The following is a 20,607-nucleotide window of genomic DNA, read 5'->3' on the forward strand; positions in this document are numbered from 1 at the left end:
TGGGTACACTGTTCATCACTTTATCCAACTCACTCCAAAAATCTTCTTTCTCATTTATTGCACACCCAACTTGTGGGGCATATGCACTAACAACATTCATCATCACACCTCCAATTTCCAGCTTCATAATCATTACTCTGTCTGACACTCTTTTCACCTCCAAAACACTCTTAACCTACTGTTTCTTCAGAATAACTCCTACTCCATTTCTCCTCTCATCCACACCATGATAGAACAATTTGAATCCACTACCGATCCACCTGGCCTTACTCCCCTTCCATTTAGTCTCTTGAGCGCACAATATATCAACCTTCATTCTCTCCATCATATCTGCTAACTCTCTCCCCTTATCAGTCATACTGCCAACATTCAAAGTTCCTATCCTCAGTTCCACTCTCTTTACCTCCCTCCTCTCCTTCTGCCTCCGGACACGTCTGACACCCTCTTCTTCTCCTTCTTCTTCGGCCAACAGTAGCACAATTTCCACCAGCACCCTATTGGCAGTCTTTGTTAACCCGGGGCTCGACAAATCCGGTATGGAAATTTGTATTGTTCTCCGCATATTTATTTGGCAAAGTTTTACACTGGATGCCATTCCTGATGTAACCCTGCCCATTTATCCAGGCTTGGGACCGGCACGAAGAAACACACGGTTTTGTGCATTCCTGTGGCTGGGTTGTCTGTAATTGACTCGTGTTTCTGCTTATCCCGTTTATGAAAGCGAAACCGCTCAGCAATAACCATCGTCTTCAGGTTCAAATGTGCTTGCAATACATCCACAATATCTTTAAATGATTTTTCTGCAGGTTTCAATGGTGCCACTAGACTGCGCAACAGATTATAAGTTTTCAGACCCATTACACTTAAAAGCACAACGACCTTCCTCGAATTCCCGATATTGTTTGCAAGGCAGTACTGCTCAAGTCTCTCAATGTAAGTAGCCCATTCCTCCTAAGTGCTGTCAAAAGCAGCCATTTGTCATACACATCCATACATTTTGTTTCAAATTCTTAAGATTTTCTTTACTCACTTCTCTCTTTTATCAGTGTCTCTTCTTGCAGGCCCAGAGTGCACACTTCATTACGCCATGCGGCATATAGAAAACATGGACAATTCACTCGATGTAAAGCGGAGCTCAGTTTATTTTGAACATTCAGCATGCGGCAGGTTTTTTTTTCTTGTCGCCAATTCTGTTGTGTTTTTACACTTAAACCAACAGTAAACTAGTATATTAATAAAGACAGACACAAATGTAGCAATTTTCAAACTTTCGTCATTTTATGTGTGTAACAAGTTCTAGCAGTAACGTGCGCATTAATACCAAGGTGTATGCACATCACACATTCAATCCAATTATTTGTAACATTAAATATATTGTAGATTTAGTTTTAAATTCTTACATATGCATAACAGTTGGTTTACACCCAAATGATTTATATAAAATAAAAGTCAGCTATATTATATTCTGGTTCTTCTTACACCTTTGAGTTGCACCATCACCCTTGACATTTCAGTGCAGATAACAATTGTCCATTCTTTTTGCTTAAAGTAAATCTGCTGATGTCTTAGGCATCTTTCAGTACATTTTGTATATCACATCAACCTTTCTTCTGGTACATTCTTTATTTACTTGCCCATCTCAGTATTTTTAAACCAATATCTTATATTTCAGTTTACATTTTGTTGTTCACTTGACCATTATTTGTTTTCCCACATTTATTAACTTTTAATGCTATAACTTTAAGATGAATGCTATGTTACCGTAAAATTATTTTTCCATAGAATTCATATGTGGCTCTGAGGTTACCTTACTTCTAGGATCTGTTTGCCACTTTCAGTGTTTTCTCCACTATTCTTATGTACTTATTAACCACTTTAACCTGGAGTCCTTTCCTCATTCAGAATTATTCATTTTTTATGGTTGAGGAACCAATAGAAACATCATTTGTCGTTTCTGGGACAGGCTTTACTCCAATATGACTTTGTGTGTGTCTCTGAAAACTTCTTCTGGAATAGTACCCTTTACCACATTCAGAACAGGTATACTGCTTCTCACCAATGTGGATCATTCTGTGGCACCTAAGTGTGCTTGGACGTGAGAATCGTTTGCCACATTCTGGTCAGTATTAGGGTTTTTCCTCCAGAGTGAATTCTCATGTGATCTTTAAGAGTCGTGCTGTCTGAGGAAAGCTTGCCACAGTCAGAACATTTTTCTTTCTTACCAGAATGAATTATTTTATGTTTGTGAAGACAACTGTTATATGAGAATCACATTCCATATTCATTACAACTGTAAGGCTTCTCTCCAGTATGACTTCTACTATGATTATACAGAGAATTAAGGTGTGAGAATTGTTTGCCACATTCCAAGTAATGGTGAGGTTTCTCTCCGGTGTGAAGTCTCATTTGACTCAGTAGGGTGCTTTGTTGTGAGAATTGCCGATCACATTCAGGACAACAATAAGGCTTCTCTGCAGTATGAGTTCTGATGTGGCACTGAAATGAGTATAAATCTAAGAATCGTTTACCCATTCAGATCAGCAAAAAGATTTTTCTCCAGTGTGGATTTTGGCCTGTCTATAAGACAGTTCTGGCTTGCACGACATTTGCCAAATATAGAACATACATACTGCATTTTCTCTTCCGTGTGAGTTAGTGTGTGTGTACTTGAAAACAGCTAATGTTGAAAAACCTTTTTCCACATTGAGAACATCAATATGGATTCTGTCCAGTATGAATTTCTGTGTGCCTTTGAAAACTTTGTTTGTCAGAATATTGTTTTCCACATTCTGGACAACAATAAGGTTTTTCTCCTGTGTGGATTCTTCTGTGCCTCTTAAGATAGCTTTTACATGAGAACAACTTACCACATTCTGGACAGCAATGAGGTTTTTCTCCTATGTGGATTCTTCTGTGACTCTGAAGATGGCTTCTACTGGAGAATGACTTACAACATTCTGGACAGCAATGAGGTTTTTCTCCTGTGTGGATTATTCTGTGCCTCTGAAGATGGCTTCTGCTTGAGTACGACTTACCACATTCTGGACAGCAATGGGGTTTTTCTCCTGTGTGGATTCTTCTGTGGTACTCAAGATGGCATCTCATTGAGAATCGTTTGCCACATTCTTTACAGCAATGGGGTTTCTGCTGTCCAGAGTGATTTTTTTTGTGCTTGTTAAAATTCTGGATCCTTGAGAAATGCTTGCCACATTCATGACAATGATATTTTTTTCCTGTGTGAATCTTCATACCTTTCTCTTTGTATTGAAGAGAGGGCTGACCAAATGAGGGTGGAGAGAAGCTGCCATTCTTCTGCAATTCTGAAATAACACAAACATTTTAAATATCATTATTATTTTTTTTCCTGACACCAAGGCAACTTACAACATTTGAGAAAGAACTGTTTACATTTCTCTTGTTTTTCAACAGGAGCACAGGCAGGTCACGTGACTTGCTCAAGGTCACATGGTGTCAATAGCTGAATTTGAACCTTCAACTTCGGGGTTTGATGTCCAAACTCCAAACCACTACCCGCCTTTTAAAATAAATGAAACAGTACAAATGGTGGCACACTGGTTGGAATTCCTTCCTCACACTGAGGTGCCATTTATGGTCTGGCCACTTTGTGTGTGGTCTTTACATGTTCTGCTGCTGTCTGTTCAATTTCTCCACCTTTCTCTAACCTGGTAAAGTCAGGGCTGATCTGATCAATCGATCACAAATCAAAAGCAGCCAATTTTCACATCAAATGGCAAATTAGCTGATCTTAACATCCGATTTTGAATAATAAAAAGCATGCAAGACAACATTCCAACAATACCAAAATACAGAAAGACGTCCTAGTAAGTCTAACAGTTTTATTGCCATCCTACAAGAGATAGCAAATTTACGGTTTGTAATATTAGATAGATAGATAGATAGATAGATAGATAGATAGATAGATAGATAGATAGATAGATAGATAGATAGATAGATAGATAGATAGATAGATAGATAGATAGATAGATAGATAATCCCAAGGGGGATAGATTATTAATCCCAAGGGGAAATTCACATAATCCAGCAGCAGTATACTGATAAAAAAAAAAAAAAAAAATTAAAGAGTTATAAAAAAAAAATGCATGTAAAAAAAGACAATAACTTTGACTAATGTTAGCATTTACCCCCCTGGGTGGAATTGAATTGTCGCATAGTGTGGGGGAGGAATGATCTCCTCAGTCTGTCATTGGAGCTACTCCTCTGTCTAGAGATAATCCTGTTCAGTGGATTCAGTGGATTCTCCATGATTGACAGGAGCCTGCTCAGCGCCCGTTGCTCTGCCACGGATGTCAGACTGTCCAGCTTCATTCCTACAATATAGCCTGCCTTCCTAACAATTTTGTCCAGGTGTGAGGCATCCTTCATCTTTATGCCTGCATAGAAGAGGGCACTCGCCACAACCGTCTAGTAGAACATCTGCAGCATCTTATTGCAGATGTTGAAGGACGCCAACCTTCTAAGGAAGTATAGTCGGCTCTGTCCTCTCTTTCACAGAGCATCAGTATTGGAAGATCAGTCCAATTTAACCCTAACCCTATCCAGCTGCACTCCCAGGTATTTATAGGTTTGCACCCTCTGCACACAGTCTCCTCTGATGATCATGGGGTCCATGAGGGGCCTGGGCCTCCTAAAATCCACTACCAGTTCCTTGGTCTTGCTGGTGTCATTCAGCTCACTAGGACATGATACCTTTGGACTGGGGTGATACAAGATGTTTTCCAAAGCCTCGGGACTCTCCCCTGTTCCAGACTCAGGTTAAAGATGCGATGTAGAGGACTCCCTAGCTCCAACGCACAGGCGTTCAGCAGTCGTGGCGATACTCCATCTGGACCCACTGCTTTGCTGGCATGAAGTCTCCTCAGCTCTCTGCTCACCTGCGGTGCTGTAATTGTGGGTGGGGATATCTCTCCTATGCTGGTATCAGCAGAAGGATGGTTAGAGGATGCAGTATTCCGAGGTGAGAGTGGGTTAGAATGGTCAAACCTATTAAAGAAGTTGTTCATTTGGTTTGCTCTCTCCACTTCTCTCTCGATAGTGGCACCTCGCTTCAAGCTGCAGCCTGTGATGCTCTTCATCCCATCCCACACTTCCTTCATGCTGTTATTCTGCAACTTCTGCTCCAGCTTTCTCCTGTACTGCTACTTCTCCGCCCTGAGGTGGACTCAGAGTTCCTTCTGCACGCGCTTGAGCTCATGCTGATCACCGCCTTTAAAAGCCCTTTTCTTCTGGTTCAAAAGGCCTTTGATGTCACTTGTAATCCATGGCTTGTTGTTAGCATAGCAGCGTACTGTTCTTACTGGAACTACAATGCCCATACAGAAGTTGATGTAATCAGTTGTGCAGTCAACAGCCTCTTCAATATTCTCACTATGTGACCCCTGCAGGATATCCCAGTTTGTATTTCCAAAGCAGTCTATCAGAGCCTGCTCTGCCTCAGGGGACCACTTTCTGAATGAGCGTGTGGTTGTAGGTAGCGCCTTCACTCCTGGTTTGTAGTGAGGCTGAAGCAAAACCAGGTTATGATCTGCTTTTCCAAGTGCAGGCAGCGGGGTGGCGCTGTAGGCGTTTTAAACGTTTGCATACAGTAGGTCAATAGTCCTATTTCCCCAGGTGTTACAGTCCACATACTGGGAGAAGGCAGTCATGAAGGATTCTCTGCTAAAACTTTCAACAATACAAACCTTATTCATCATCTGATAAGTCAACACAAAAGGGACTGGTGTGAAGAATGAGCTGCTCAAAGGCTGAGGCGACCATCAAGCTTAGTCTAGCTCAGTCACCTACTCTCACTCGGCCTCCAATAATGGCAGCACTTGGAAAACTCAACCTTATAATACTGACAGCAAGAACGCCAAAGACTTACTGTGACAGCAAAAACAGTGGAATTCGTAAGCCTGGACAACCAGCCACTTTCAGTTCTGGAAGATGTCACCTTTTAGATCATTTAGATCCACGATTCCATCTGCCAGTAAGTGCTTGTTGACTGATTTATTTGGATAATTAATTAACCAGGCATTAGCTATTTTGACTAAATTCCCTTTTATTAGCCTTTCAGTGAATGTGTAGGTAGATGGGAGGAAAGGGATGCAGAGTTTTACCGAGCTGGTACATAAATATAAATCGTTATCAAGTGGACGTCGATTAGTTAGAAATTGTAATCAGCCCTCTTATTGGCTTGTTGGGTAGAATGGTACGAGCCTAGTTTTTACATATAAATAAAATAATAATAATACTAATTAATTATGCATAATAAGCATTGAGTGTGAATAGTCACTATACAGTTATGAATTCTGTAACAGATATTATTATCATAATGAATTTTCTCCCAAAATAAAACAATGGTACAAGCACACGTATTTCACAGATATTTGCAACTCTCAAACACAAAAACTGCTTAGAGTCAGTGTCTCAACCACACAGCAGCACTCAGAGCAACAGACAGTCGAGAGATCCAAAGAAACTCCCCGCCAACAGAACTACAGAATTCATGAACAAACTGTCAATAAAGACAAAAACGATATTTGAGTCAGCAGCATCAGAGGTGAATCTTTATCTCTGTGAACCTCATACCACAAGAGATGTTTGGCCACTGGCTTTCTGGAGGACCAATTAAAGTCATTGTCCTACCTGTGCCCTCCTTATACGAGTGAGGACAGTGAGGGTCTGTTCAGTACGGCAGCACACGTTGTGGATGACAGGAGGACCAGACTGTCCTCAGAACACGCAGAGATGCTTATATTCATAGAAAAGAACCTGAAGCGTTCACCAAGACTATCTCGTTTTCTTCCTGTCGGAGTAGATGGCTACAAATACCTAATTGAACATTTTATTAGAATTGTGGAGTATGATTAAGACGTGCCTTTGTTTTATTCAGCTTGTTTTTGTTCCATTATGTGTGCATTATGGGTAAATGTTCTTTGTGTGTGCTGTATGCAGTAGAACTTTATTATGGAATGTGAAGTTTATGCATGGCTAAATATCAATTTATTATTATGAAGAAAAAAAAAACGTATTTTAATTATTGATATCAGCAAATCCTAATGGAATGGATAATCAATATCGACTGTAAAGACTCAAATCAGAGACTTCCTACACAATAATGTGTCTGAACTTATATTTTCTCTTCTTAATTTTAAAGTATGTGATATTTACATCCTGTAGAACCAAATCTGGACTAAAAAATAAACATACAAATATATCTGGCTGCGTTAGGGGTGTACAGTGTTTAGCACAGCTGCTTTATTGCTCAGGTGTCTTGGGGTCAAATCCTGCCCACAGCTGGTCCATATAGGGGCTCTGAATGGTGTTTCTGGTCATTCTGGTTCTTCTTCTCATACCCAAAAACATGCAGGTGAAGTGGAGTGGTGACTCCAAATAGACCCGATGTGACTGTGGGAGATGGAAGGGCCCAAGATTATCTCCAAGTGAAGTTTTCAAACCACTGCCAACTTGTCCAGGCCATGCTGCCCCAGCAAGTTCAGGCTGAGAGCAGAACACAAGATCGTGAAAGAAGACCCTGAGACCCTCTGAATGTCACCATGGCTCGTACAGGTAGCTCTTGTCACTGTTAACGTCAAAGTGCACGAGGTTACCATTTGAAAGATGAGGCACATATTAGGTGAGCACTGGCTTGAGCAAATTCACTCTTATTTAGTGTACAGGGGTGAGGATTTGATTCTTACTTATTTCTTTCTTTCTGTGGACATTTCTACTTTAACTACCACACAATTTAAGAAATATACACGTCTTTAACAAAATATGACTTTTGATATTTTCATTGAATGTAATGTGCTGTTGGCCTAACATACGTCACAACTTCAGTCAAAGCTTCATGATGTTCATTTGCTTTAGATTTTTCCGTATTCACCCAAGTGTTTCTAATTTATCATTTATTAGGTAACCTATTGTTTGTTATCATGGGCCCGAGCAGGTGGTCTTGATCCAAGTTTAATTAACCGTGTTTTCCACTCTCATTTCAATCTTCTAGAAACATCAAAGCACCCACCGTTAAAATTTATAAATGCTCTTTCTTTTATATTTAATCACATTACTCACTTATTCCAACACTCCCAGGTGACTCTTCTTCTCTCCCATTTCCCTCAGTGATTTTCTCTTCAGACTCTGATATATCTGATTTCAGCTCTGCAGAATTCTCCTGCATAGCCAGTCGTCCCGTATTACTGGACCAGGACTGTAAACTGGATGGAGATTCTTCACAGGCATCTTGCTTGAAAATATCCTTAGTTTCATGCTTTTGAAGTTCAAAACCAATGGAGAAATCATTCAAATCCTCAGCTTTAATGGCAGCAGTCACCCCCTTGCACTCCTCCTCCTCCTTAAAAACTGAAATTCTTTCTTCGTGATCCTCCAGCTTCACACACACATCCTCTGGTGCGAGCCGCTCACAGTCCTCTTCTTTAATGTCCACCGTTCTTTCATCCACGCCATCTACTTTGGCAGAGGCCATGCTCTGTGGGAAACTCTTCTCTCTCTTTAAGTGTCTGCCCTTCTCTTCTCAGATTCACTTCTCACATTGACAGCCTGAGCTGGAGGCCATTAGACACCTCAGTGTATGGACAAGTGAAATGGGAAAGCCCTGTGAAAATAAAAGTGGGAGAATTAACTTCATAAAATCAGTAAAAATAATGAGCACACTTCAGGGTCACAGTGCCCTCCATGAAGTCTGGGTCAAAGACACATTTCTCTTGATTTCCTCCTCTGCCTCACAGTTTAAATTTACAAATCCAACAATTCAGATGTGATCGAAGTGCCTTGCAGACCTTCATTAAAGGAGATTTGCATACACTTTATCTACACGGCACCATCATGTTTGGACACAGCAATGGCAGGTCTATTAAAGCCGTCATATTTAGGGTTTTGTTGGATATCCTTGCTGGACTTAAGTTTAACATCCATATTAGAGTATGGCTGCTAATTATAGAATCCTGCCTGCATTTGACACTAAAAAGGCATACGAGAGCTGGAAAAATGAAGATTTAATATGGACACAGGTTACTGAGCTTAGAAATAAAAAACACACACTTGGGGTTGGACTGTCGCTTACAGGGACAGCATTGTGATGTCAATTTGAGCAGAAGACCTGTACAAAGATGAAGGTGTGACTATTCTGATAGAAAGGCTTGATGTTGTGTTTGTATAGGAGATAAAGATCTTTATCTATGAGGAAATTCAGATTATGACAAAGTTAAAAGGGTGGGTGCAGTTTCTATGGTGGATTATATCATCGATTTGGAGCAGAGTTGCTCGGGAAGATGTTCATGACATTATAAGTTAGCGTCAGTGAAAAATTGGCCAATTTTAAAATATAGGGTTTTTTGCTATTTAAATTTTAACATTATAATCACTCACTGCGGTGGACTGGTGCCCTGGTTTGCTGCCTGCCTTGCGCCCTGTGTTGGCTAGGATTGGCTCCAGTAGACCCCTGTGTCCCTGTAGTTGGATATAGTGGGTTGGATAAAGGATGGATGGATAATCACTGGGCGGCACAGTGGTGCAGTGGTTATTGCTGCTGCCTCGCAGTTGGGAGCCCTGGGTTCGCTTCCCGGGTCCTCCCTGCGTGGAGGTTTCATGTTCTCCCCATGCCTGTGTGAGTTTCCTCCCACAGTCCAAAGACATGCAGGTTAGGTGCATTGACAATTCTAAATTGTCCCTAGTTTGTGCATCGCACCTTTGTGTGTGTGTGTCCTGCGATGGGATGATGTAGCATTACATTTCACGGGACACCGACCGGAACATAAATTAACCTAGCACCAGCTAAAAAGTGCACGACACCCGTTATCTGCAATAAACTCGTGGAGGTGCGATTTGCTGTGCCGTCTCCTCCATGTAGCGCTCAATCCCCAACACTTAAAAGTGAACCACATGGCGTCAGGCACCTCCTCAAATTTAAAGCCGCTCAGCATGTCTTCCTCACTGCTGGCATTCCCACCCGTACGCAATCCCCACGTTCGACTTTGTCTCACCTTCCGCACCTTCGCTTGATCTTGTGGTCGTAAAGAAGTCTGAGCACGAGGGTCTCATAAGAGCAACCAGAGAGTAAATGCAGCACACGGTAAATATCTAATATGTCATACACAGAATGCCCACGACACCACGACACGCCCGCAAGTCTTTCACGGGACACCCACTGCAAGGATGAACTGCCCGCTTATTGTAAGGCAGCATCACAAAAGCGACGGCCGCTGTAAGAATAACAGCAATTGATGTTACTTGGTACAAGCAGAAATGTCTTTTATTCTCAGAATTATGATATCTAATCATTTTAAATTAACTTATCTAATTTCTAAGCACCTTGCCAAAAAATGTTACCATTTCAAAAGGCTGCTTAATAAGTTTTTTTTCCTCAAGTGTCACATTTTACTGAAAGTAATAAAAGCATATTAGCATCGGCCTGCTTCAGATATACATCATGAGAACAGTAATGTTATGAGACACCGTTACCTTCTTGCTATACACTTAAATATATGGACATTATACCTGGAAATTTCCAATTAGCAATCTAATCATGTGTGACACATCAATAATACAGAATTAACTGGCGTCATGGTACAGCACAATCCTAGCAAGAGTCAGGTGCGAGGCAGGAACAATCACTGGACAGGACGCCAGCCCACCGCAGGGTGAGCCCACTCACAACAGCCAATGGAGTGTGACAGGAAGACGAAGCACCGGGAGGAAACCCACATGGACATGGAGGGAACATGCAGGCTCTGGGCAGGGAGGACTTGAGATCTGAACTCTGGTCACCTTGGTGAGACCACCACCATTATTGGTCCTTTCTTTGAAACTTTTTTTTGTTTTGTTTTCTGTCATGTTTTAATCAAATAAATTTTATGTAGTTATAAAGATAATTATTTGTAATTATGAATACTTACCTTTTATTAATTTAATGTGGCTTAAAATGATTTAAGCTGCCTTTTGCAGATGATGTTGTCCTGTTTGCTTCATCAGGTTGTGATCTTCAGCTCTCTTTGGATCGGTTCGCAGCTGAGTGTGAAGCGGCTGGGATGAGAATCAGCACCTTCAAATCCGAGACCATGGTCCTCAGCTGGAAAAGGGTGGAGTGCCCCCTCAGGGTTAGGAGCGAGATCCTGCCCCAAGTGGAGGAGTTCAAGTATCTTGGGCTCTTGTTCATGAGTGAGGGAAGAATGGAGCGGGAGATCGACAGGCAGATCGGTGCGGCGTCTGCAGTGATGTGGACTCTGCATCGGTCTCTCTTGGTGAAAAAGGAGATGAGCCGTAAGGCAAAGCTCTCAATTTACCAGTCGATCTACGTTCCTACCCTCACCTATGGTCATGAGCTATGGGTAGTGAGCGAAAGAACGAGATCGCGAATACAAGCGGCTGAAATGAGTTTCCTCTGCATGGTGTCTGGGCTTTCCCTTAAAGATAGGGGAGAAGCTCAGTCATCCGGGAGTGGCTCAGAGTAGAGCCACTGCTCCTCCGCATCGAGAGGAGTCAGATGAGGTGGCTCAGGCATCGGATGTCTCCCTGGTGAGGTGTTCCGGGCATGTCCAACTGGGAGGAGGCCACGGGGAAGACACAGGACACGCTGGAGAGAGTATGTCTCCCGATTGGCCTGGGAACGCCTTGGGATTCCCTCGGAATAGCTCGAAGAAGTGGCCGGGGAGAAGGAAGTCTGGGCATCTCCGCTCAAGCTGCTGCGACCCAATCTTGGATAAGCGGAAGAGGATGGATGGATGGATAAAATGATTTATTCTTAGAAAACACAAACGGATTTTGCAGTTATTGTTACTTGTACAGCTTTTTCTTTCTATCTTTTTTTTCCATTTTTACAACCCTGAACATGAGAACGTTACCAATAATGTATAAAAATAGTGCAGTTCTTATCCATTATTAAAGTAATAACTTTTGATGTCATTCAAATTGTTACTTGTAGTTTTATAGTTAAAATCCAACTTACCAACAATACTAATGGGCAGCGTTACACTGCGACATTAAAAGCAGGAGACTACAGGGGTAGTGATGACATCGGCCAGCGTTACCAAACCATCACCAGGCCAAGGAGGGATTTATTAACCTTGGATTTCCGGCCATTAACCCATTTAAGGTCTCTTTGTTAAGGGGTCTCTTGTAGCTGCCCCCACACTGGGCCAGTGCTCATGTAATTTGGTTTGCCCAAACCTACACTGACATAGCTTGGACTACTGTGTGTTGGGTAATCTTTGTCATATTCTACCAAATAGCATTTTTAAACAGCAAAATGTGCAAATACAAGTCAGGTTAGGTTGGGGACCATGCACTGGTACCCACCACACGATGAAGCACCTCAGGATCCTGGTTGGCATCCCCCCAGGCAGACACATGATCCAGTGTCACCCTACGGAAATGACCGTCTATCTGCCACAGCCAGGTGTTAGGTGGGCATCCCCTTGGCCTGGTCCAACAATGAGAATCGTCCCACATGGCCATAGTGCTGTAACTGATGCTTCCTCACAATGCAGGTAATGTGCCTTATTTAGGACAATATCACCAACCACTCACTGAACACAAAGTCAAACCAGCGTACCACAGGAGTGCTATCTTTGGGTAGTGTCCATGTCACACAAACACATAGCAAAACAAGAAGCAACGGGTCTGTGAAGACTTGGGGCCTCATGAATAATGGTGTGTGTAGAATTCACACTAAAACATGGTGTATGGACAAAACTACAAATGTGCATATGCTCAAAAAAGTCAGATTCATAAAACTGTGCATAAGCAAAGTCCCGCACACTTATAAATCTCAATCAACATGAAATTTTTCGAATATGCAGATGCCTACAGCCTCACTCTGACTCCTCCCAGAATTTCACATATTTGAGTATGCAAATCAATATAAATAGCCCCTTCTGCTCAGTTTTTTGTTAAAAGACAATGGCAAAAGCACATGGAGAAAAGAAGAATTTCAGTGAATGTGAAATGGAAGTCCTACTCAGTGAAGTGTAGGCAGGAAAAAACATACTATTAGGTGGCTAAGTGGTACAGCATGGCAGAGGCACTCAAAAGTTCAAGTTCGGAAAGTCCCACAGTGCCCAAAATAAAAAAAAGAAGTGGTCAGATATCAAAGTCGACTTGAAAAGGCAAGTCGTAGCCCACCATCTGAAAAAGAATGTATATGTTGAGATTAAAGTCGAAATGTAAACTTTAATCTTGCCATTTCCACGTTAATGTCATAGTTGATTTTGTCATTAAAGTAGAAAGTTGTAATCTTCATCTTAAAATCAATGTTTAATTCACTAGTTTCTCTAATCCCATCGTAACTAAAGTAGCGCATTAAATGTTTTGTTTTCTAAGTGTTCCCTGACCCAGTCATTAATCGCTACGTGCTTCTTAAACGGGCTTTCTCTTACGCCAACAGGAGTGTGCAGTAAGTGATTACCACACCGAATACTTTACAGTCATAATGTTGCAGCTCTCTGAACATTTTACAGTACTGAGGTGTATATTTGATATAATTTTTTGATAAAATGCATTACAGCAGGTGTTAAACATGTGGGGGCACGGTGACACAGTGAACTGAATGAATGAATTTCAGCAATGAACTGGCGCCCTGTCCAGGGATTGTTCCTGCCATGCTCATGATGTTTGCTGGGATGCGTGTGACCCTGGATGGAATAATTTATCACAGCAGTACGGTGTCTGTCTAACGTACCAACCCCCAATTCCTGTCCTTCCATTTTCTTTCTCCACGTAACTAATCGCCACACAATGAGCTCTGTAATAAATGTTAAACCAGCTGTAAGCTTAGATCTGTGATTCTTAAAAGATTTTAAGGAAAATTGAACAATCTTCACTATACATGTTTAATGATTCCATCCATCCTTCCATTGATCCATCCATCAAGCCATGGATGGACAGGGTGCCAGCTCATTGGAGGATGAATACAAGCGCACACCTACAGTAATAATGTCAATTTAGCATCTCCAAATCCCCTCACCTGCATGCCTTTGGAAGCCAAAACCACGTGGAGAAAACCCACCAGGAAAACGGAAACTCCAGGCAGGTGACACTCGGGATGTGACCCCTATACTTTGTGTCAGCAGCTCTTCTGCCATGTCACTGTGCCCACATGTTTAATTATTAACAGCATACATTATTTAAATGAAGTTAACAATTTATCTGTAAAATTATAATATATAATTTAATGCATTTCATCATAAAATATCAAGAATATTTTCTAATATTCTTTACTTTGATGCTGGGTGCCGCCCGTTTGTAAAACCGAGCAGAATCGTGCATCTGGAAGGTGTGATACTGCCTTTAAAATGTGTGTGGCTTTACACCAAGTTTAGTTTTTATACATCTCGAAATGAGCATGGTAATGGGCATACGCAACATTTTTGTTTGTACCCATCTTTTTTACAAGAGGCCCTTGGACCTTTGTCATTTTACAGGGCCACAATAAAACAAATCCAGTTTTAATCAAAGCAAATTTTACAAAAGGTGAAACGTCCCCAGTATAGTATACGGTCATCTTTATGTCATGGTGTTACTTTAGTAAAGATGGTAGTGTTGTGCTGAGTAGGTAACAGTGGATGTCAAGCTGTGTCCAATGTTGTTAGAAATGTCAAATGATCAAAGACAAGTCAACTTTTTGATTCATAACAAGGGTCATATTTTAGACTTAGTTTGCTGCTCTGCTATCACACCTCACAATCTTATTCCTATTGAATTATTCATCTCAGATCACAAAATGATCACATTTGCTGTTAGCTTACCTCTCAGTAAATTTAAGGTTCAGCGTGTAATTTTATTTCGTAATGTTAAGCATGTAAACCCAGAGACCCTTATAGATTTATTGCAATCCCAGCCTGTTTCTCCTTCTGTTACCACACCATCAGAATTAGTAGACCTTTATAATGCTGCTCTGTCTTCTGCCTTTGATACACGAGCTCCCTTAAAATCACGGACTGTTTCATTTATTTGCATCTAAACTCTGTCAGCTTAAAGCCACGGGCCGACAGTTGGAGTGTCTAGTTAAAAAGATGGGACTTGTTGTAAATAAAGAAATGTATTCAGATCATATATTAAAATGCAAATATGCTCTCTCTGCTGCCAAAACTGTATACTATTCTAACATTATCAATACAGGAGGAAAAAAATACTAGAGCTCTTTTTACCACAATGAAAAGGCTAATTACACCACCAGACTTAGTAATTACTAAAGGACTAAAAGTTGATGTGAAGCAGATCACAGATATTGGTCTATTAGACCATTTTCTGTTACTATTTAATATAGAAATAATGATAGAAAATATTCACGAGAAGCATATTGTTAACAAACGCTTCTTTGGTTCATCAGCAGCATCAAAATTTACAAACATTTTAAGCAACCAGTCCATTTATAGTGCTAACTATAATAGCGAGGATAATGTACATAGTAAGATCGAAAAAAGTAATACTAAGGTGAGAGCTGCTGCCGACATAGTCACACCTGAAAAGATAGTTAAAAATCTTCTAGTACCGTTATACCATGGAAGACCCAAAGAGTGTCTGATCTGCACCACCACCACCTGATCAAAGCACTGCGATATCCTACATTGATGGATAAAAGTCCAGAAGTCCACATGACTGTCATCATCAAGTTCTTCCATGAGAACCCTGAAGACCATGAGGACTGATTGAGGTCTTTGATGTTAGGTAGAATGCCTAGAGGGGGCAGGATGGTCTTGTGGCCTCAGAACCCCAGCAGATTTTATTTTTTTCTTCAGCCATCTGGAGTTTTTTTTTTCCTGTCCCCTATGGCCATCGGACCTTACTTTTTTTCCTATGTTAATTAGTGTTCCCTTATTCTAATTTTTATTTATTTTGTCTTTTTTTCCTCTCTTTCTTCATCATGTATAGCGCTTTGAGCGACATTGTTTGTATGAAAATGTGCTACAGAAACAAGGCTTTTCTACTTCAAAGGCACGTGACTACGTAATCTCTCATTTTAAAATAACTTCTTCACATAAAATTTCATATTTTAAAGTAACAAAAATATTTTCCCAATCGCCCCTAATTTCCAAAGCCCTGCACGCGCAGCAAATGCCGTCTGTCGGTTTGCCCCCCTTATTAGTGAACATTGTGGCCCATTCTCAGACCCCCATGACTGACCCCCTGCTCACCACTTTAAACAATGAGGACAGACAGTTGAGCTCCAGCCCATAATAGTCGAGTCGCGGCTCTGCAGCTTTCACATTTTGTATTTTGATGGCTTCATGTGGTCCGACACAAACAGCCCGATTGGCTTGAGTCCTGATCTTCATTTAACGCGCCATCTCTAGTAAGCTAAAGTGTCAACGTGTACAGAAATACTGAAAGTAGTTGTAAAGGATAAAAGACATTAAATAAAACAATACCGTCTCAAATATCACAAAAATTGTACTCGTAATGCTGCGCCAGCTGTAGATTTTACTGTATCCCTCCAGCAGCAATAGCTTGTGTAATGTTTGTATTTTTTATTTCCCATTAAACAAACCAAAGTCTTCCTTTTACATTAAAACCGCACGAGCAAATTTTCTGATAAGAACATATAAAAAATGAAATCAAACTGCTGGAAATGAAACCTGAACGCGCCCTGTAAAGTTACATCGCTCGACGCCACTTTAATGAAGTTTGCCGATGACGGCTTTAGAGGAAAAAGGAAAAAAACACAAAGACCACGCAGAGCTCGAGGAAAATCAGAAATGAACGACGGGGCCGTGAGGGAGCGATCGGCTGAACAAGCGCGTGCCCGACGGACTGCACAGTTCGGAGCATGCGCGAAATCAAAAGGGGAAACGGCGCAGAAAAGTGCACGAGCGCGAACAGAGCAGAAGCAATCCCGACTTAACGCGCCTCCGCCAAGTCAGATGTAGCATTACATTTCACGGGCCACTGACCGGAAAATAAATTAACGTACAAAAAAGTGCGCGAACCCCGTCGTTCACAATAAACTCATGAAGGTGCGATTTGCTGTACTGCCTCCTCCTCATCCACGTAGCGCTCAATCCCCAACACTTAAAAGCGAACCACGCGGCATCAGGTACCTCCTCAAAGTTAAAGCCGCTCAGCATGTCGCAATCTTCCTCACTGCTGGCATTCCCACCCGTACGCGAACCCCACGTTCGACTTTGTCTCACCTTCCGCACCTTTGCTTGATCTTGTGGTCGTAAAGAGGTCTGAGCACGAGGGGCTCATAAGAACAAACAGATAGGAACTGCAGCACGCGGCAGATACAGTAGCTACCACGTCACTCACGACACACCCACAACACCACGACACGCCCACGTCGTCTTTCACGGGACGCCCACTGGAAGGATGAACTTCCTGCTTATTGTAAGGCAGAATCACAGTGGCGGCTACTGTAAGAATGACAGGAATTGATGATGATTGATGATTTACTTGGGACAAGCAGATATGTCTTTTCTTCTCAGACTTATGCTATCTAAGCATTTTAAATTAACATAACTAATTTCTAAGCACCTTGCCAAAAAAGTTAGTGTTTATATAACATTTAGAGATATCTTAAAATATATTTTATTAAATAATAGATGTATAAAAATACATCTATTTTAAGATATCTAAAATAATTTTAGAATATCTCAAACAATCCAGCGTCCCTTCTACCGACGTTGTCATTACAACAGCATATGCGCACGACACTCCTCATTAAACGTTTTTACTATTCAGTGATTCCCAGATCTGTAGCTGATTTGTATTATTGATTTCCAAAAAGCAATGTGAGTAAAAGCGAGCTCTGCAGAACTAATCACAACTGTCTTTAAAACAGAATCAGTGCAATCGACAGCGTCTTCTGCAATTTAGGGAAAGCCTCGGGATTTCTGCGTTAATGAGACAAAAATGTTGAAAAGAAACTGCGAATTCATCCAGAGGTGGACATAAAGATCACTCACGTACTGATAAGAAGGAGCAGCTGGATAAGCACATCTGGAGCCAAACTTTCTAAAAAGCACCTGACTTTGTCAGCAACATTCTTTCCTTGTGAATTCATCTTGTCAAAGGGTGATAAATAAGTAGTCTTCCAAAGTGCAGCACAACAGAGTAAATCATTGATGGAAATAGAATTCTTGACAGACTAAGCTTTTGTCGTTTCTGTATTCTTAAACCATCTTCAGTCCCACAATCCCCCGCAGACACTGACACGTTTAACGTTCCCTGCTCCTCACCTGTCGTGTTACCCAAAGCATCAGCACTGAGTTTCATTCAAGGCTTTACCGTCCTTCCTGTATAGAATAAGACACACATTTCTTCTACATACATGCTCAATAATAATAATAATAATAATAATAATAATAATAATAATAATAATAATAATAATAATAATAATAATAATAATAATAGTAGTAGTAGTAGTAGTGGGCGGCACGGTGGCGCAGTGGTAGCGCTGCTGCCTCGCAGTTAGGAGACCTGGGTTCGCTTCCCGGGTCCTCCCTGCGTGGAGTTTGCATGTTCTCCCCGTGTCTGCGTGGGTTTCCTCCGGGCGCTCCGGTTTCCTCCCACAGTCCAAAGACATGCCGGTTAGGTGGATTGGCGATTCTAAATTGGCCCTAGTGTGTGCTTGGGGTGTGGGTGTGTTTGTGTGTGTCCTGCGGTGGGTTGGCACCCTGCCCGGGATTGGTTCCTGCCTTGTGCCCTGTGTTGGCTGGGATTGGCTCCAGCAGACCCCCGTGACCCTGTATTCGGATTCAGCGGGTTAGAAAATGGATGGATGGATGGATAGTAGTAGTAGTAAACTGGCAGGAATGAGATAAAGCTCAAGATGGTAATATTTATGAGAAGAGCCCTCATGCCATCAGGGTGAGGAGGTGCCTTGTCTCCCGTTACGTGAGCTCGTCTGCCATCCCTCACTTACACTGGCACGCGTTACCCTGGGGGGCAAATGCAATGGAGAATACCGACAATGTACACCTTCAGAAGTGGAATAAATCGACTGTACACTGAAGCATTCCACTGCCAAACGTAAAAATACAAAGGAGAACATTACAGATAAACGAAGAGTTTTGTTAATTATAAACAATGCAACATAACTATTATATGTGTTGTTACTCTTTTATTTAATCTAAGCAAACATTACATATCTACATGGAAAATGCATATGGATAATATGTTTATAATAATTCTGATTAAAATACACTGTCAAAATATATTAATAAACAAACTGAGACACATTGGCCTTTTATCAAAAAGCGTGCGCGCTGTCATTTAGGACACAATGCATTGTTAACGTCACGCACTCTCTACTGACGCGATGTCACGAAAACAAAGAAACAGCGCAGTCCATGCAAACTCACAGCCTCCTAGATTTCTGACCTTATGATTAGTTGTTAATCTATATATATAAAATTCTTTTCGCGTTTGAAATGGAAATTACGTATGACTACGTGAAAACGGAAATACGTATGACCACAGAACATATTATAATACAGGAACTAGTCACTTAATTTGTGGAGGCCATTTTTATATCTTCTTTATGAAGTGTTATTATTTGTATGAAAGTTATTTTACTGATATTGAAAAGAAGTAAACACAAACACGCCGATCTATCCCATAGAAGTGCGCCCGCGTTGCCCTCTCCCAGTCCTCCTGTCTGGATTACAGCGCTGAGCTGTCCGCCGCCAGGCGCGTTCTGACAGAGAAGTTTATTTTATTCGTCCACGTGACTGTCGCGGAAACTGCCACATTACTGTATCACATTTTTTAATTGGCAGTACTTGATATTAGAAGAGATAAGGAAAAAAGCTTTGTGTCTTTTTACTTTTTAACTGCGCCGAGCTGTAAACAATGCGAAGATGACACCGCCTTCTGCGGCGAGGGGTCGCGAGAACAAAGTGGACACTCGGAGGCGCAGAATGTCGGGCTACTCCGCCGGGTCGAGAGCTTCGCAGTTTAGGGCGGCGTCCTCTCTTCTCGCACTGTTTGTGACACTTTGAGTGCCCCGTCGGCTCCTGTGAGAGTGGAAATCTTTGCGAATGAGTGTGATCGGCGCCATCGAAGCAAAACTCTCTTTGTAAATTGCGCTTCACGACTACTTACTGTCCCTTAAGGTGAGTTCAGGTCACTAAAACCCTGCAACATTCAATGGTGCTTTTGTGATAAATTCTTTTAAGAAGATGGAGGGTTTACGAGTACATCTAAGAAGATGTACCGACCTCTTCATGTTAAGTTTTGGACATAGGAATTGTTTGGACCTTCTGCCCGTTAAGTACGAAAGAGCAACGTCCACATTTCTCAGAATAATTTTTCTCTTAAATCACAGGCACGTAGTGCAAGGTTGTCAGGCAGAAATTTGCAGGATCGCATAAAAATGTAATTTCTATACCACAGCGGTCGTGTAGCGCCTTTCACAAGGGATCTGCTACTGAGAGATGATCCAAATACATTTAAGCTGCTGTTAGTGCTACTTACCTGTTGTGTTATAGCGCCTTTAAAATGTACTTTACCCGGAAGCATTCCAGTAGTGCTCAGTGTATCTTTACTTCTCACATGTTAATGTTTTACTGTTTAATAATTTATATACTACATTTTATTTTTTTCCCTTGCACTCAGTGAGCGAAGCCACTG

General features: G+C 41.4%; 2 protein-coding genes across 3 annotated transcripts in view; both read right to left on the reverse strand.

Moving 5' to 3' along the window:
* Positions 1-17,240, reverse strand: part of LOC120528441 (zinc finger protein 260-like) — a 413,573-nt gene extending 396,333 nt beyond the window's left edge. Inside the window, exon 1 of one of the 2 annotated variants that reach the window (XM_039752595.1) lies at positions 17,166-17,240. The gene's annotated coding sequence lies outside the window, so the exon portion shown is untranslated. The remainder of the gene's footprint in view (positions 1-17,165) is intronic. The other variant, XM_039752597.1, reaches the window with a different exon arrangement.
* On the reverse strand, positions 1,707-8,268 carry LOC120528448 (gastrula zinc finger protein XlCGF7.1-like). The gene is made up of 2 exons (XM_039752611.1): positions 8,095-8,268; positions 1,707-3,320 (listed from the first exon to the last, which is right to left on the reverse strand). Exons 1-2 carry the CDS (start codon positions 8,198-8,200, stop codon positions 2,713-2,715), a joined length of 714 nt encoding a protein of 237 aa, XP_039608545.1. The 5' UTR covers positions 8,201-8,268; the 3' UTR covers positions 1,707-2,712.
* Positions 17,241-20,607: the final 3,367 nt, after the last annotated feature.

The sequence above is a fragment of the Polypterus senegalus genome, chromosome 4 (genome assembly GCF_016835505.1).
Source record: "Polypterus senegalus isolate Bchr_013 chromosome 4, ASM1683550v1, whole genome shotgun sequence".
NCBI classification, from domain to species: Eukaryota; Metazoa; Chordata; class Cladistia; order Polypteriformes; family Polypteridae; genus Polypterus; species Polypterus senegalus.

What these genes read in the sequence shown, in the direction of transcription:
- LOC120528448 (XM_039752611.1), bottom strand. Translation starts at nt 8,200, where the DNA reads ATGCAGGAGAATTCTGCAGAGCTGAAATCAGATATATCAGAGTCTGAA. An exon ending in ACCTGGGAGTGTTGGAATAA is followed by an intron (nt 3,321 to 8,094) that starts GTGAGTAATGTG and finishes GTGTTATTTCAG; the next exon opens with AATTGCAGAAGAATGGCAGC.